The sequence below is a fragment of the Oncorhynchus gorbuscha genome, linkage group LG02 (genome assembly GCF_021184085.1).
Source record: "Oncorhynchus gorbuscha isolate QuinsamMale2020 ecotype Even-year linkage group LG02, OgorEven_v1.0, whole genome shotgun sequence".
Classification (NCBI taxonomy): Eukaryota; Metazoa; Chordata; class Actinopteri; order Salmoniformes; family Salmonidae; genus Oncorhynchus; species Oncorhynchus gorbuscha.
The window spans coordinates 49,614,401-49,631,564 of NC_060174.1; the positions used below are offsets into that span (position 1 = coordinate 49,614,401).

The 17,164-nt window shown below is 43.8% G+C and overlaps 1 protein-coding gene across 3 annotated transcripts in view; it reads left to right on the forward strand.

Annotated features, from left to right (window-relative positions):
- The window catches only part of LOC124003756 (ankyrin repeat domain-containing protein 27-like), a 35,000-nt gene that overhangs the window by 15,821 nt on the left and 2,015 nt on the right, over nucleotides 1-17,164 (forward strand). Inside the window, exons 4-26 of one of the 3 annotated variants that reach the window (XM_046312321.1) lie at nucleotides 124-280; nucleotides 409-563; nucleotides 3,599-3,658; nucleotides 4,535-4,588; nucleotides 4,725-4,790; nucleotides 4,890-4,966; nucleotides 5,274-5,395; nucleotides 6,810-6,888; nucleotides 7,089-7,227; nucleotides 8,062-8,154; nucleotides 8,801-8,925; nucleotides 9,427-9,509; nucleotides 9,708-9,823; nucleotides 10,020-10,112; nucleotides 10,543-10,740; nucleotides 12,594-12,650; nucleotides 13,698-13,814; nucleotides 14,909-15,073; nucleotides 15,349-15,543; nucleotides 15,753-15,872; nucleotides 16,138-16,311; nucleotides 16,570-16,729; nucleotides 16,982-17,063. In XM_046312321.1, the coding sequence (XP_046168277.1) occupies nucleotides 124-280; nucleotides 409-563; nucleotides 3,599-3,658; nucleotides 4,535-4,588; nucleotides 4,725-4,790; nucleotides 4,890-4,966; nucleotides 5,274-5,395; nucleotides 6,810-6,888; nucleotides 7,089-7,227; nucleotides 8,062-8,154; nucleotides 8,801-8,925; nucleotides 9,427-9,509; nucleotides 9,708-9,823; nucleotides 10,020-10,112; nucleotides 10,543-10,740; nucleotides 12,594-12,650; nucleotides 13,698-13,814; nucleotides 14,909-15,073; nucleotides 15,349-15,543; nucleotides 15,753-15,872; nucleotides 16,138-16,311; nucleotides 16,570-16,729; nucleotides 16,982-17,063 (2,687 nt within the window). Of the gene's footprint in view, nucleotides 1-123; nucleotides 281-408; nucleotides 564-3,598; nucleotides 3,659-4,534; nucleotides 4,589-4,724; nucleotides 4,791-4,889; nucleotides 4,967-5,273; nucleotides 5,396-6,809; nucleotides 6,889-7,088; nucleotides 7,228-8,061; nucleotides 8,155-8,800; nucleotides 8,926-9,426; nucleotides 9,510-9,707; nucleotides 9,824-10,019; nucleotides 10,113-10,542; nucleotides 10,741-12,593; nucleotides 12,651-13,697; nucleotides 13,815-14,908; nucleotides 15,074-15,345; nucleotides 15,544-15,752; nucleotides 15,873-16,137; nucleotides 16,312-16,569; nucleotides 16,730-16,981; nucleotides 17,064-17,164 lie in introns of all 3 variants that reach the window. The other 2 variants (XM_046312312.1, XM_046312330.1) reach the window with 2 other exon arrangements.

Consider the following 17,164-nt stretch of genomic DNA (forward strand, 5'->3'; position numbering starts at 1 on the left):
GGTTTACTACACCAAAACATCAGACTATTTCATATTCTCTGGCCTAACTGTATATCTTTGGTTGATTCTACTCTGCTATAACGGAGGATATTGGGGTCTGCTCCTCCTCTTCCTCTCTGATAGGAACTGACCATCCAGGACAGCCAGGTCAGACTGGGCGCAGGGTTCCAGGCCCCTGCCAATGTGCCCATCCTGTTTGAGGAGACTTTTTACAATGAGAAGGAGCAGAGCTACAGCATCCTCTGTATTGCCAGGCCCATCGACACAGACCAAAGCCCAGGTACCGCTCTCCTCCAGAAGCTGTGAAAGTCTATTTAAGTGGGTGTACGATTTTAGTTGATGTTGAACCAGATACAAACAGCCTACAGCCACCATCTCACTCTCGCCTTTCTTGTCTCCCTCTCTCAGTGGAGGTGACCCCCAGCCCAGGCCTGTACTGTCTGAAGAATGTGGAGGATGTCCGGGAGTTTCTGGGCCGCCATGCGGAGAAACTGGACAAGTTCATAAGCAGCTTCTGCCATTCCTTTAAAGAGCAGGAAAGGAAGGGACTGCGACACCACATCGTAAGCACCGTGCCTAATCCTGATGGACACTACTAGCTCACTGCTAGCTAGCTAGCAATTTCACAAGGGTCGAGTAAAACCATTTCCACGCATGATAACCTACACTGAGTGTACAAAACATAAGGAACGCCTGCTTTTTCCATGACATAGACTGACCAGGTGATAGCTATCATCTCTTGCTGATGTGACCTGTTAAATCCACTCCAAGCATTGTATATGAAGGGGAGGAGAATGATTCTAGAATGATTTTTAAGCCTTGAGACATTGATTGTGGATGTGTGCCATTCAGAGGGGGAATGGGTGAGACGAAATATTGAAGTGCCTTTGAATGGGCTATTGTAGTAGGTGTCAGGCGCGCCCGTTCGTGTCAAGAACTGCAACGCTGCTGGGGTTTACACGCTTAACAGTTTCTCGTGTGTATCAAGAATGGTCCACCACACACAAGACATCCAGCCAACTTGACACAACAACTATGGGAAGCATTTGAGTCAGTATGGGCCAGCACCCCTGTGGAACGCTTTCGACACCTTATAGTATCCATACCCGACGAATTGAGAGGGAAAAGGTGGTGTAACTCAAAATTAGGGAAGTGTTCCTAAAGTTTTGTACACTATGTATACTGAAATACATAGCTAGTGCACTCATTTCTAATGTGATAGATACTATACTATTAATACACATTGTACTGTATAAGACAGAGTAGCATAGTCCGAACCAAAGTTATTGGAATCCTTGAGAAAGCTGAGCAAAAAATACTGTGTAAAATAAGTGCAAAAACCGAGCTCAATTGTATGCTCCAAAAATTGGGAAATGATTTACTGGGTAAAGTTCATGCTGCTGTTGACCTTAACAAGGGCCCCAGGATGCAAAACCCACCACTGGTGTGCTTGGCCAAAGAGCTCTATTTTCATGTCATCTGACCATAGCACCGGTTCCAATCCAAGTGCCAATACCATTTAAGCAAACTCCAGGCGTTTACATTTGTTGGATGATATGAAAGTAGAGCTCTTAGTCCACGCACACCAGTAGTGTTTTGCATCGGGAAAAAATATACGTATACAGAAAAGAACCCTATAAAGGTGGTGGATCTTTGATGTTCTGGGGCTATTTCCCTTCCACTGGTCCTGTAGCCCTTTGGAACTTTATAGTAGAACTTTACCCAGTACCAGGACATTTTAGCCCAAAACATGGTTGCTTCTGCAAGGAGGCTAAAATTTGGCCGCAAGTGGATCTTCCAGCAAGACAATAACCGCAAGCACAAATCAAAATCCACAAATAAATGGTTTGAACACAAAAATCAACATTTTGCAACAGATAGCAAAGTCTCAGGACTTGAACCGCATTGAAAATCTGTGGTTTGAATTGAAGACAGTCCATAAGTGCAGATGAAGGATATCAACAATCTGGAACAATTCTATATAAAGGAAGGGTCTAAGATTACTCCCAATGTGTTCTCAAATCAAATTATATTAGTCACATGCGCGGAGTACAACCGGTGTAGACCTTAACAGTGAAATGCTTACTTACGAGCCCCTAACCAAAAGTGCAGTTTCAAAAAATACGAACAAGAGATAGAAGTAACAAGTAATTAAAGAGCAGCAGTAAAAAATAGACTATATACAGAGGGGTGCCAGTACAGCATCAATGTGCGGGGGCACCGGTTAGTTGAGGTGGTATGTACATGTAGGTAGAGTTATTTAAAGTGACTATGCATAGATGACAACTGAGAGTGGCAGTGGTGTGGAGGTGGCAATGTGAATAGTCTGGGTAGCCATTTGACTAGATGTTCAGGAGTCTTATGGCTTGGGGGTAGAAGCTGTTTAGAAGCCTCTTGGACCTAGACTTGGCGCTCCGGTTCCCGCTTGCCGTGTGGTAGCAGAGAGAACAGTCTATGACTAGGGTGGCTGGAGTCTTTGACAATTCTTAGGGAATAGGTTTTGTCGTGCCCGCTTCACAACTGTCATGGTGTGCCTGGACCATGTTAGTTTGTTGGTGATGTGGACACCAAGGAACTTGAAGCTTTCAACCTGCTCCACTGCAGCCCCATCAATGAGAATGGGGGTGTGCTCGGGCCTCTGTTTCCTGTAGTCCACAATCACCCTCTTTGTCTTGATCACGTTGAGGGAGAGGTTGTTGTCCTGGCACCATACAGCCAGGTCTCTGAGCTCCTCCCTATAGGCTGTCTCGTTGTTGTCTGTGATCAGGCATACCACTGTTGTGTCATCGGTAAATTTAATGATGGTGTTAGTTGTGCCTGGCCGTGCAGTCATGAGTGAACAGGGAGTACAGGAGGGGGCTGAGCACGCACCCCTGAGGGGCCCCTGTGTTGAGGATCAGCATGGCGGGTGTGTTGGTTCCTACCCTTACCACCTGGGGGCGGCCCGTCAGGAAGTCCAGGATCCAGTTGCAGAGGGAGGTATATTGCCCCAGGGTCCTTAGCTTATTGATGAGCTTTGAGGGTACTATGGTGTTGAACGCTGAGCTGTAGTCAATGAATAGCATTGGCCAAGGGTTTCTGGGATGATGGTGTTGATGTGAGCCATGACCAGCCTTTCAAAGCACATTATGGCTACAGACGTGAGTGCTACGGGTCGGTAGTAATTTAGGCAGGTTACCTTAGTGTTCTTGGGCACAGGTACTATGGTGGTCTGCTTAAAGCATGTTGGTATTACAAACTCGCACAAGGAGAGGTTGCAAATGACAGTGAAGACATTAAACATTTTAGATAAAGGCTCAGTGGTGTTATCCTCGCAAGGTAAAATATTGAAAACAAGGGTGTCAATAATTTAGACTCCTATTTTAATTTTTTTACTACTTCTTAAACAAAATCTCTGACCAATTGTGTTAGAATAATTACATGTAAAACAAAAATGGGAGCATACAATATAGCTCAGTATTTGTATAGTAAAAAAAATTCTGTTTGCTCAGCTTTATCAATGGTGCCAATAATTTTGGACCGGACTCTATGCGATAGATGTATAATATTTATTCTGCTGTGACCACTGCTCTAACCTGTGACTGTCCTCTCCCCTCAGGACTCAGTGAATGCCCTTTATACTAAATGTCTTCAGTGCCTGTTGAGAGACTCAAGCCTGGTAAGTACTGTAGGAACATGACTGTTAGATTGTCGGGTTGCCAGCTATTTTTCAAGCAAGGTAGCTGTTGGTTGCTCCATTTGTCGCTAAAAGTCATTAGATGAGGTTATGAAGTAATAGCGATGTCATAATGTTATTTTGCACATAAAAAATAACATACTTATGCTGTCCCTCAGTCTCTCATGCAATGGAAAATTCTCCAAAGCATTAATAGAATGTTTGAAGGAGAACAAAAAGGAATAAATTAATTTGTATTTTAAAAAAAAAGTGTTTTGTTTAAATGTATGGTAGCTAACTTATTTAGAATGCTTCTTTTTTTGCATTACAAAAAAATATTATTTATGCTAGAGAGTTCTATCATTTAACAATAAGGAACAATTTAATAAATTAATTTCTCTCGCTGCAGCAGCAGAGAAGGAGTCGAGAGGCTAGAGTGGAGAGAGATGCGAGAGAGGTGGGGGAAGGTGCACACGTGCAGCAGCAATTGATAGAGGTAGCAGTGCTCAGAGCAGCACAGCTAGGCTCAGCCAAGTGGGCACACACTCACACAAATAGGGAAGTCACTAAATCAACCAAAAGTTGCTGGGGTAGCCTTGAGTAGTAGCTAAACGTGTTGCTATACGCTTTAACCAATAAAAGTAGCTGGAGGGTCTGAAAACTCGCTAAATCTAGTGACAAAGTTGCTAAGTCTGCAACACTGCCTGATTATCTACATATCTCAAGTCATGTTCAGTTCAGTAGGTCACACTAGCAATGTTTTTTAAATGTTTCTTATTGGACAAGTTCAGGTTTTCTATTTCTATGTGCCTACTGGACCACGACCCAGTTGTCTTTCCTGAGATCTGAACCAGATTGGTTATACCTCCTGTTTTTCAGAAAGTGCTGGCCAAACAGGAGCTCCAGATGACTCTCCTTAAACAAGCGGTGGAAGTAAGAGAGATTTCCGTCTATTGTGTTGTATTGAACATTTGAAAACTGCCCTACGGAGTAGTTGTGTGACGCTATAATGCTTAATGTGTTTTTATGAAATGTTGTCGGTATACATATTTTCTGTTTTATCTTTCAGATGTATATACATCATGGTATCCATGATTTAATCTTTAACTTTGTGGGAACTCTTGAAGCCAGCCAGGTCTGTACAGTATTTGATATTACTGTTAGTCTTTTTATAGCCTCAGAATCACCATGCGGTAAAGGTTAATGTTCATGTTAACTATCACTGTTTCAACAGGATTCTGCCTTCAACAAAACCACCAGAGGTCTGCAGGACCTGCAGCAGAAAGACGTGGGGGTCAAATCTGAATTTAGGTTGGTCGCCTTTATGCTGACAGTCCAAAGTAACCATATACAGTCATCGCATTATACATGCATACAACACAAACAAGGGGCCACACCACCATATCGCTCATATACCACTTCTAATACAAACTGATCATCATATTGAATAGGTCTGATATGAGACCCTGTTCCGTTGTGTCTATAGACTATAGGAGTATGTTTGCCTGTCTCATCAGTATCAATATCACCTAGCCATTCACTACTATAACCTGTAGTGTGTCCCTGAATCCTACTATAGTATCAATACCCAGTTGTATTTCCCTATTACCAAATACAGTATAAATATACCCCGGGCCAAGAGAGAGCTGAGCCAGTTGAACCACTGCACCTCTCCTCTACACAAGCTGCTCTGCCTCAGAAAGGTGGGACTCGCCATCATGCAGTCCCCCAGCAGCTCAGGTATACCATCTGTCTGTCTCTTGTCTCTCTTGTCTGCATTTTATGTCACATCGGCAGAGGTTTACACAGTGTTGTTGTGTCACAAACAGCACTGTTGAGACTGGAAGGTAAATGTGCCTTAAAATGGATTCTGGACTGTTTGTTATGGTACTATAGATGCGGTAAAGAGATCAAAGAAACTCAACCATGGGGCAGCAGGTAGCCTAGTGGTTAGGGCGTTGGGCCAGTCACGTTCCCCGGTGGGCCGTCATTGTAAATAAGAATTTGTTCTTAACTCACTTGCCTAGTTAAATAAAGGTTTAAAAAACCAAAACAGTGGAAATGCCATGGAAACGTGTGGGAGAAAGATCCCGAATCTCCTCATTGCACCTCAGCAAAATTAGCCTACATTTAGGCTATTGTTTATATGTATATTTCACACTGTGTTGAGGTAAAAATCTTGAGTATAATGCTCGTATGGATGTCAACCCCAATACAATTTCATGTTATTGTCACCAACTGCATTCCAGTTAAAAGCGACTGTCTACCACCGCCCATTTCTCCACGCTAGCTATGCTACCAGCTTATAATATGCTACCAGCTTACCGGCTTATAAGAGCATTTAGGAGTCACTTTTTCGAAGCCTGAAAAGCGGCTACTTCGAAATGTTATGCATCGAAACAGCCAATTATATCCAAATCAGACTATAGTAACCGCATTGAGGGCCTGTTACAATACATAAATCATTATGGATTGCCACTTTGTTAGATCAGATTTGTTGATTGTGTGCCAATCCACCCCCCCTCCCCCTATGGTCTGTGTTCCACTGACTTCTTTACCACATCACATAAGTTACTAGAAGTAGCTTACAAGGCTGGTCATTGTAACCGCCCAGGTCAGGGTGTGTAGGAAAGTTGACTGAACTCTGCACAGTCCCACATAATGTCCTCCATTCCTCAATTTCTGTTCACTCCCTGCCTGGTAATATAATTAACTCTGTACTTACGCATAACAATGTCCTGACTCTTAGGGCCTAATGTGTTTGTCCAGTTTGTTTTGGAAATAAAACCTTGTTGGCCACATAACAACCCTTACCCTGTCTCTGTGGCGTGGTGTGATCCACTCGTAATTTCTGTTGGCCAAACAGCCAATTTACCAATTTAAAGCCTAAACGACAAGGAAAGAGGCAGAGTGTCTGTCTCAGAGGTTAGACAGACTGTGTGGGCATTTCACAGGTAAAGCAACTCTGTAAAGCAACACTCATGTGTTTGTAGGATGAAGCGGTTTTGATGTATTCATTTTAAAGAGCCTTATCTCTCTAGTCTACTGTGTGCCCCCTGCCATAAACCTCAGTCACATTAACAGGTTACAGTTACTGAAGGAACCACCGTAATTGAATTCTTCCTTTCATTTCCATTTTTTCCTTCACATGCAGTGAGCATAGAGGCCGTATGTGCAGACGATCTTCTCTCTGTCATTCTGTACTTACTTGTGAAGACGGAGATCCCCAATTGGTGAGGAAGATGTTCAGCAGAAAACCTTCAACCTACTAATACCACTGACTATGGAATGACTTGATTTACTTCAAGTAAACTAGTTGAATGAATGAATGAATTACTAAAGTGACCTAGTAATTAAAGAGTCATTGATTGATTCATTAACTAGTAAATAATGTATTAAAAGCCAGTGTTGTGTTTAACTAATACTCTTCCAGGATGGCCAACCTGAGCTACATCAAGAACTTCCATTTCTGTAGCTCTACCAAGGACGAGTTGAGCTACTGGCTGACGTCGTTCGAGGCTGCCGTCGAGTTCATCAGCCAGGGCAACCTCAACCTGAGCCAGGAACGAAAGGTGACAGTACATTACAGTACAGTAGTACTCGCACAGTAAGAACTCACAGTAATCAGCTAGGTCAACTTCCTGAGCCAGAGACAAATGGTGAGCACAACAAAGTACAGTAGCACTCACACAGGGTGGCTCCTTCCTTACGTTACACTACACTGAGTGTACAAAACTTTTAATATTGATTGCACCCTCCTTTTTTGCCCTCAGAAGAGCCTCAATTGGTCGGGGCATAGACTCTTCCCACAGTTGTCAAGTTGGCTGGATGTCATTTGAGTGGTGAACCGTTCTTGATACACACAGGAAACTGAGTGTGAAACCCAGCAGCGTTGCAGTTCTTGACGCAAACTGGTGCGCCTGTTCAAAGGCACTTAAATATTTTGTCTTGCCAATCCACCCTCTAAATGGCACACATACACAATCCATGTCTCAATTGTCTCAAGGCTTAAAAATCCTTCTTTAACCTGTCTGCTCCCCTTCATATACACTGATTTTGAAGTGGATTTAACAAGCGACATCAATAAGGGATCATAGCTTTCACCTGGATTCACCTGGCCGGTCTGTCATGGAAAGAGCAGGTGTTCTTAATGTTTTTGTTCACTCAGTGTACCTGGACCCTGGCTAGCTTGACTTGGCTCAATGTTGTCAAAATGGCTTTATACACCACCAGCACATATAACAATGTTGTATCTGATATCCTATACAAGCGCTGTTGACTTAGACACACCACTTCATCACTGCAATACCTGTCATAACAGGCCACAGTAGTGAGCGAACTTGACCGAAATGAGTGAGGAAAAAAGTCCTGTGTGCAGAGTAAGTGACTGTGTCGGTTGTTTGCAGGGCTCAGGGGAACTGAACGACAAGGTGCGTTTCACACAGAAAATAAACCTGCTCTGTCAGAACGATGCTACCCCCATCAACTGTCTGTTTGAGGTGAGAACATGACCAAGGGGGGAGGAAAGCTTTACTCTGTGTTGGGGAGTAGTGAACTACATGTTGTAAATTAGTCATTTACAACATTTTGCAGTAGGTTGTTGGTAGTTGAACTCTTTTCTAATCTTGGTAGTGGTTTCTGTTGTTAATAGCTACATCACTACATGGCAAAAAAGTTAACTACACACAGCTTTTTTTGCAAAAATATAAGAAAATATGAGGGCATCAGACCTGCCGAATTCTCACTTGAAACAGTTTTTGTGTTTAGTAGGCTAAATTACAGTCTGATAACACCTGACCCCAGAGTGACCTGTTCTTGCAATTTGTAGTCTGTGACATTTTTCAAAGTGGCTTTAGTTCCTTAAGGGTAGCTTTAGTGTAGCGTTAACTTCTAGTGTGCAGTTATTGGTAGCTTGGTAAACTATGATTTCAGAGTAGCTTCCCCAACACTGACTGGGCATCATGGTCTATTGGCTAGATGGATACCTTACTTTGTTAAACAATTTAATTTGTTCACATGAAAATGTTGTTTAACCAACTTTCTTTGGGTAAAAAAAAAAAAATCAATTATCCGTATGATTTTTATCTTTTTTTAAACTGCTGTTTTGTGTGTGTGTGTGTGTGTGTGTGTGTGTGTGTCCTGTAGCACATAGCCAACGGTAACGAAGCGGAGGTCAAGCGTGTGTTGAGTGAAAACGAAAGCGATGAAGACGGGGTGAAGATGTGTCACCCCCTTTGCTCCTGTGATCACTGTGAGCTCCGGGTCTCTGGGTGAGCACACGCACGCAATACCACACACAGGTTTGTTATGACGGGGCGGCAGGTAGCCTAGCAATTAGTGTTGGGACAGTAACCGAAAGGTTGCTTGTTCGAATACCCGAGCCAGCAAGGTGGGAATATCTGCCGTTCTGCCTTTGAGCAAGGCAGTTAACCCCCCCACAACAACTACTCCCCGGGTGCCGATAACGTGGACTTCGATTAAGGCAGCCCCCCCCGCACCTCTGATTCAGAGGAATGCGGAAGACATTTTTCAATTGAATGCATTCAGATGTGCAACTGACTAGATATCCCCTTTCCCCCACCCATCAGGTAAGTCTCAGACACTTCACTTGTCTGTTTTTCTTCACTCCTAGTGGAATCATATTCTCTTTCTGTGTTATTGTCATTAAATGCAGTGGATAGAAACCGAACACGTGATTTATTCTCCTACTTTTGAAATTCCCCTTGAAGTTTCATTTCCCTTTTCTCTATTACTGTGTCCGCTTCGCGCAGAAGACTGAATGACCCGTCCATTGTAACGCCCTTCTCTCGAGACGATAGAGGATACACGCCACTTCATGTCGCTGCTATCTGTGGTAGGTGATGCTAATAAGTGCCTGAGGGTGGCCTATTGATCCACAAATCTTCCTTGGGACTACACATACACCCTAAAGGCAGGGGGAATCGAAATCCCCGATCCGACACTTTCTGTACTTTTCATCCCCTTGAGTCTGTCTCCCGTTCTCATTCCCCACTGTCTAAATAAAGTAAAAAGCCTGTCTTTGCCACGGCAGGTCAGTCCCTGTTGATCGACCTGCTGGTGTCTAAGGGCGCTCTGGTGAACGCCACCGACTACCACGCCCTCTCACCCCTGCACCTCTCCTGTCAGAAGGGCTACCAGGGAGTCACGGTGAGATGGGATTCTAGCGAGACAGTTATAGCCTGGTTCCAGATATTTTTGTGCTGCCTTACCTACTCCTAAACAGATCTGGAATCAGGCTAAGATGAGCTACACTATCACAGAAACTGTATACAAAAAGGATACTTCTGTTACACAAACTGTTCAATCTCTCTGACATATTTTTATCTCTCTCTCTCCCACCCAGCTGCTGCTCTTGCACTATAAGGCGAACACAGATGCCCAGGACAACAATGGAAACACTCCTCTGCACCTGGCCTGTATGTATGGACATGAAGATGTAAGTCAGTCTGGGGAGCCACTGCAGTGTTAATCTGTCTTTTTAAAGTCACAAGCTGTCATTTCAACAGCTTTTGACTGTGCCAATGTGTTTGGTAATCTGAGGGATAGAGCTGAGGAAGTGCAACCAGTCACAGGACATGGGATAGAAATGAAAGTATCTGTATCACACGAGGGTGCTGAGGGGTGGATGGCTCATAATAATGGCTTGGATGGAGTGAATAGAGTGGTATCAAATGCATTGAAATCATGTGTTTGCGTTCAATGCCATTCCATTCCAGCCAATACTATGAGCCCGTCCTTTCTGCTGTAAATGAGTACAGGTATATATGGAGAATGATGACGACAGCCTCTACTGACACTGTCGCGCCCTATGGTAGTTCATAAGAGATTGCTTTTAGTCTGACTGTGTTATCCCATCCGTGTCCCAGTGTGTTAAGGCTCTGGTGTACTACGACCTGCCCACGTGCCGTCTGAACATCCAGAACGACAAGGGGGACACCCCCCTGCACATCGCGGCCCGCTGGGGCTACGAGGGCATCATTGAGGTTCTGCTGGAGAACGGAGCCAGCACCACCATCTACAACAAGGCCAAGGACTCTCCACTACAGTGTGCTTTGAATTCTAAGGTGAGGAGTGAGACCCCCTGATCTGCTTAAACCACCTAATATATGCTATTTAGCACACGCTTTTATCCAAAGCGACTTAGTCAGTCACGTGCAAACATTTTACCACCTACCCAGATGGGCCCTTTAAATTGTTTTTCTTTTTAAATTAAGTATGTGTTTCGGAAAGTTGAAAGCTGAATAGTCGGGGGAGAAGGGCCTTGGTCAGGGAGGTGACCAAGAACTCGATGGTCACTCTGACAGAGCTCCAGAGTTCCTCTGTGGAGATGGGATAAATTTACAGAAGGAAAACCATCTCTGCAGCACTCCACAGTGGCCAGACGGAAGCAAATGACAGCCCGCTTGGAGTTTGCCAAAAGGCACCTAAAGGACTCTGACCCTGAGAAACAAGGTTCTTTGTCTGATGAAACCAAGATATAACTCGTTGGTCTGAATGTCAAGTGTCACGTCTGGAGGAAACCTGGCACCATCACTACGGTGAAGCATGTTTTTCAGCGCCAGGGACTGGGAGACTAGTCAGGATCGAGGGAAAGATGAACGGTGTAAAGTACAGAGATCCTTGATGAAAACCTGCTCAAGACCTCAGACTGGGGCAAAGGTTCACCTTCCAACAGGACAACGACCCTAAACACACAGTCAAGACAACACAGGAGTGGCTTCGGGACAAGTCTCTGAATGCCAGAGCCAGGATTTCGACACGATCTAACATCTCAATAGCTGTGCAGCGACGCGCCCAATCCAACCTGACAGAGCTTGAGAGGATCTGCAGAGAAGAATGGGAGAAACTTCCCAAATATAGGTGTGCCAAGCTTGTAGCGTCATACCCAAGAGGCTGTAATCGCTGCCAAATGTGCTTCAACAAAGTACTGAGTAAAGGGTGTCGTGGTAATTTCCTGTATTACTAAATGAGGAGAGCTTACAAACCACACACAAGTCAGTTATATTTTAAATGTAATCCTTAATTATATGAGCTTCACCATAGCCCTTTGACTCTCAGATCAATTCAGTGTCTATAAATGAATTCTGAGAGTGCTTACAAAATAATTCTAGTATCTTTTATAGCCAGGATACACCCCTCAACTCACATGAACCACACATCTCAGAAACTTCACAAAGGGCCTTTTACTTGAGAGAGGAGTATCCCATAGCCAGATAGCATTAGCTATAAATTATCGTTCAGTTTGTTCTCTAGGACGAGGTTCTAATCTCGTTCTTGATACTTCATAGTACCAAAACATTACCTCATCCAATGGCATATATCAATTGTCAACTTTAGATACTCTCATCTCAAATACAACCCACCCCTGGACAAGCTCACTGAGGGGAGTGACTTGTGCACAGACATTGTGGAGCCAAGAGATAATTGGTTCCCCCTTAATCATCCCTTCACATGTTTTAACAGATACATTCACATATGAAGACAAGCCTGACCTCTCCCCTCTCTGGGCCCAAGTGACTTTTCCCTAGAGAAGAAAGGAAAATGCAACCGCTGACAGTATAGTCCAAAAAGAGACATTCTAATGACAAGTATCTCACATAAGCATATTATGAAAGTAAATAAAACATCTTATTTCTCTAACTAATTTTGATTCAGCAAGGGTCTGACTACTTATGTAAATGTAATATTTCCGTTTTATTTTTTTACTAAGTTAAAAAAAAAAAGCTTTTTGCTTTGTCATTATGGGGTATTGTGTGTAGATTGATGGGGAGGAAAAACAATTGAATCAATTTTAGAATAAGGCTATAATGTAACAAAATGTGTGTAAAGTCAAGGGGTCTGAATACTTTCCCAATGCACTGTATGTGCTCATATGTAAGTAAGTGTGTGTGTGTGTGTACCAATGTCTGTCTTGCAGATTTTGACGCTGCTGGAGTTGACACACAACAGTTCTCACAGAAGAGGTGGCAATGATGTAAGTCAAATGTCATGACATAGGAGAAGAGTTGACTCAGAATAGTGGAACTACAGCATTTAATTCTAAACTAAATGCTCTAACCAGCCAGGCTGTTAAAATACCATTAACCAGAATCCTGTAGGTGTATTGTCCTAAATATTCCAAAGAAATCTCTTTACTTGCTCTGCTAGAAGCAGCCTGGGCCCAGTTTCCCAAAAGCATCTCAAGGCTAAGTTCATTGTTAAAACCTTCGTAGGAGCATCGTTAAATCGCCGAGCTGTTCCCCAAAACCGTCGTTGGTGGAGTTTCACTTGAAATCGCTAGATGTTTACTCACTACCTCAGACCACTCGAAGAACAAGCTCAGTGGGTCGTTAGAAAATCTCTGCTAAACTTAGAATCAAGAGGTTTCTGTCTCTCTGTAACCGCAGATAACTTCAGAACGAACTTAAAAGTGGCCAATGTCTTTGCAATTGCCACAAACAAGCGAATGATACAAAGCTGCTTCAAATACAAACTGAGATCACTGCATTAAAATAATATAGTATATGCTACATTGGCCTATGTATTTGAATGATATTGAACTCAATTTCATGTTCAATCAATTACGTTTTATTTTTCTTATTTTAGGGTACTGTCTTAAATTGCCTCAATATATTTAATGTTGTGAAACAATGAGCGCAATAATGTGCCAAATCTGTGATTTAGGGCATTATTATGGGGTAAGCATTGGAATAAGCCGCCTCAACATTTGCAGCCATGTAATATCTATTTAGGAGCTGATCTGTCGTCAGAATTGTGGAATCATTTGAATGAGATTTGAATGGAGAAAGCTGATCTGAGAGCGGCACAATCATTATCGACACATACTCCATCTAAGCACTTAGCTAACATGGTCTACGTGGTGTTTTGGGAAAAGCATGTGACGTCTTCGGACGTTATAGTAACGATGCATCGTTAAAACACTGGTAAGTTGAAGTTCTATCGGGAAACCGGATCACGATCTGGGTGTGGTATGGCCAGCTGATTGACGGGGCTCTCTCTCTCCCCCTGCTGTCCCTGCCAGTCCCCTAACCGCTCTCCCGAGGCCTCTGACTGCAGCAGCCGCCGTTCCTCTGTCTCCAGCACCACCTCACAGAGCTCTGAGGCCAGGCCCGACTGCGACAGGGTCCTCCACAAAGAGGTGAGCAGAGCACTCAGGACCCCTGTTTTAGGCAGAGTTGACCCTGAAAATGTCTGAGGAGTACCATCCTCTTAATTCAATTCTTGAGCGTTAGGGCAAAATGTAGATTTCTGCCAAAAAAGACATATCCAAAAGTAATTATTTTCATGAGATGGCCGTAACCAATAACTGGTAATGCTGCATAGTTTTAGAAAGGTCTATAAGTGGTTATAAATTGCTGAGGTGTACTCACTTTTGATGACACAAGCTGAAGAACATAGTACAAATATGAGAGATCATACGATTTTTTTTCTTTTCTTTTTTTCCCCCCTATTCAACAAAAGTAGGGCAATGGGCTTAAAATGACTGAAGTGCTTTCTAAATATAGTAACAATCAAATTATAAACGACTTACTATAAGACTTCAGCTTTATAACTGTAAAATAAATATCATCATACTTAGTGACTTTAGTGATTAGTGATTTTTCATAGAACCGACAACTTTTTCCGCCAAACGTCCTCTGAGCGAATCAGACACCATTCAAATGTGTGCAGACTTGTTACAACTTCTGCTTTAAGCACAGTGATTTTGTGCATCTCTGACCTAGAGGAAGTGGTCTTGTTTCAATTCTGTGAAATTAATTTCTGTTTTTTCCATCTGTTACATCTGCTAGACTCTCCCGTTTTCATATGCGCTATTCCATGTGCATCTACGAGGGTCACAGGAACTGGAAATCGTTCCTTTGTCTGAATAGGCCAGAAAATGTCATGTCGCTCCCTATGCAAATATGTCTGTGAACCTCACAGCTGCGCTTGCAAATAGCACATTTGAATCAAGACAACCAGAACTTTTAGGGAATGTAAAGCAATTGATGTTGCGCCTTTCACAGAGCACACTGTGCACATAAATATCAGTCGGAACTAGTCCAGAACCACTCAAACCACTCCCCCTAAATAGGGGACTTAACATTTTAGGGAACAGAAATGGGGAGGGAATGTAGGTGAAATTAGATGCAGTATTTTTCTATTTATTGAGGGATGCTAATATTTAGAGCTTTCATACAAAGTTTTTGTCTGGTGGTGGTCTAATAGGCTGCGCCTCTGTTTGACTGACAGGTGGAGAAGTTGCTGCGTGCGGCCGCCGATGGAGACATAGAGATGGTGCGGTACCTGTTGGAGTGGTTGGACGAGGAGCCAGAGGAGGAGGAAGCAGGTCTGCCCTCCTGGACTAAGTTGTGCCACCCACTGTGCCAGTGTCCACACTGTGGGCCGTCACAGAAGGTCAGACAACAACCCTCTCATGTCTCCTCACCACTGCAGGCTCCACACCCTGACAAACACACTTACCAAACCTCTTTCTGAGGTACAATGCGCAAACAAACAGCAGTCTTCACACAGAGCCTTACTGGTAGTAGTAAAGCTATGGTGAATGGAGATTTTGTTGAGTTTTTTTGTAATGTTCCTGCAGAACTGTCCAGCTAACTTAATGTCTGTGCCTTTGTGTCTGTTTTATTGTTGTGTGTGTGTGTGTGTGCGTGCGTGTTTGCCTCCAGAAGTTTGTGTGCCTGCAGGCCAGTGGTCTGGGTGTGAACAGCAGTAGTGTGGATGGCTTCACTCCCCTCCACGTGGCGGCGCTCCATGGTCACACGGCACTGGTGTCCCTGCTCAGCCGCAACGGGGCCAACGTCAATGCACGCAACAGCCAGAGTGCCACGCCACTGCACCTGGCTAGCCAGAACAGCCACATACAGGTGGGCACACAGTACTATAATTTAGCTGCGTTTGATTGATCTTACCTGGCTCATCAGAAACTGCGGAATAGTCCCAGCACCCTTCCATCTAGGACTCCAGACAGACTCGCCCAGAAGTTTGAAGTGTTTGAAAGAACACGCAGATCTGGTGTAGATTGTCTGGGACGAAGATGGGAAAAGATTCAATCTCTCATTGGTTTTATGTTCAGGTAGTGACATCACTGCTGGAGTTCAACGCCAAGCTGAATAAGAAGGATCGCTATGGCAACACCCCTCTGATTCACACCTGCCTCAGAGGTCACCTGGACACGGCAACCATCCTGCTGCAGGTGAACAGAACACTGATACTGCTGCCCCCTAGTGGGTCAAACAGGCCAACACCATCACACTGGAGAAATAAACAGCTAAGTGGGGTCTTTATAGCTAGCTGCTAGGGACCAAAAAGTAGAAAAATGATAGCAGGGCAATCACCTGACAAAGACCATGTTGGTCCAAACCTTGTAAACCATACCACCTAAGCTTCATTAAAAAGGCCGCCTATTGTGAGCAGCAGAACGGTGTGCGATCAGACATTTCTATATTGTCTTCCTCCAGAGCAACGCCTCAGTGAACCTGTCCAACATCCAGGGCAACACGGCCCTGCACGAGGCTGTGAAAGGGGGCCACCTGGCCCTGGTGGAGCTGTTACTGCAGGCTGGAGCCTTGGTCCATATGAGGAACAAGAGACAGAGAACAGCACTGGACTGTGCTGTGGAGACCAGGGGAAAAGTGAGAATCTAACAGCCACTGAAGGGTTAGATCAGGGTCAATGTGACCTTGTTAAACAGAGTTGCACAAAGATGTACAGTATGTGCAACTTTCTTTTTCTTAGATTTGCTAACTTTCTGTTCGTCAGCACCTCACCAACTGTTTTGTGTATGGGTCTACATGTCATTCTTTGCAGTAGCAGATCTGAACCAACAACCATGGAGCTGGGGGAAATAATGAGTTCTTTATGAAATGGGCTTTTTGTTTTTCCACTTTCAGAACACTGAAATCCTGAGGACTCTTCAGAAGGCATCTGGAGACTCCCACAATGCTGAACCAATCAAACTGCTCTCTGTGCCTAAGGGGGCTCTGGGTAAGAGAGTCGGTATAGACACCAGCCACTGTTTTTCCTTGACCACCTACCTGCTAGAGCGTGAAGGTACAGCGATATGTTGCAAGTAACACACAATGAAATGTCTTCTCACCAACTTTGTCACCTAATAATTCTCTTGGTCTTTTTGGGAACCAATCTACTACTGCCATATTTTGGATTATTGGGGCTTGTTTTCTAACACCCAATAATTCAAACTATGTTCCACTGTCCATACCATCATACCATTTAGAATGCATGCCCATGGTATGCTGCTGTGGATATGGAACAGTCTTTCTTACTTCTTTCTCCCAATCCCAGCACACTCATTTGTCCAGCGGCTCAAGCATCAGCAGGTTAATGTCAGTGGGAGACGTCAGAAGCTGGCCCAGTCAATAAACCGGTCAGTACCATGGAAAATATTGTGTGCCACTTTGTGGAAAATGTATGCTGTCCTTCATAGTGAAGTTAATCTCAATTTGACTACAGTTTGCAAAAAGATCA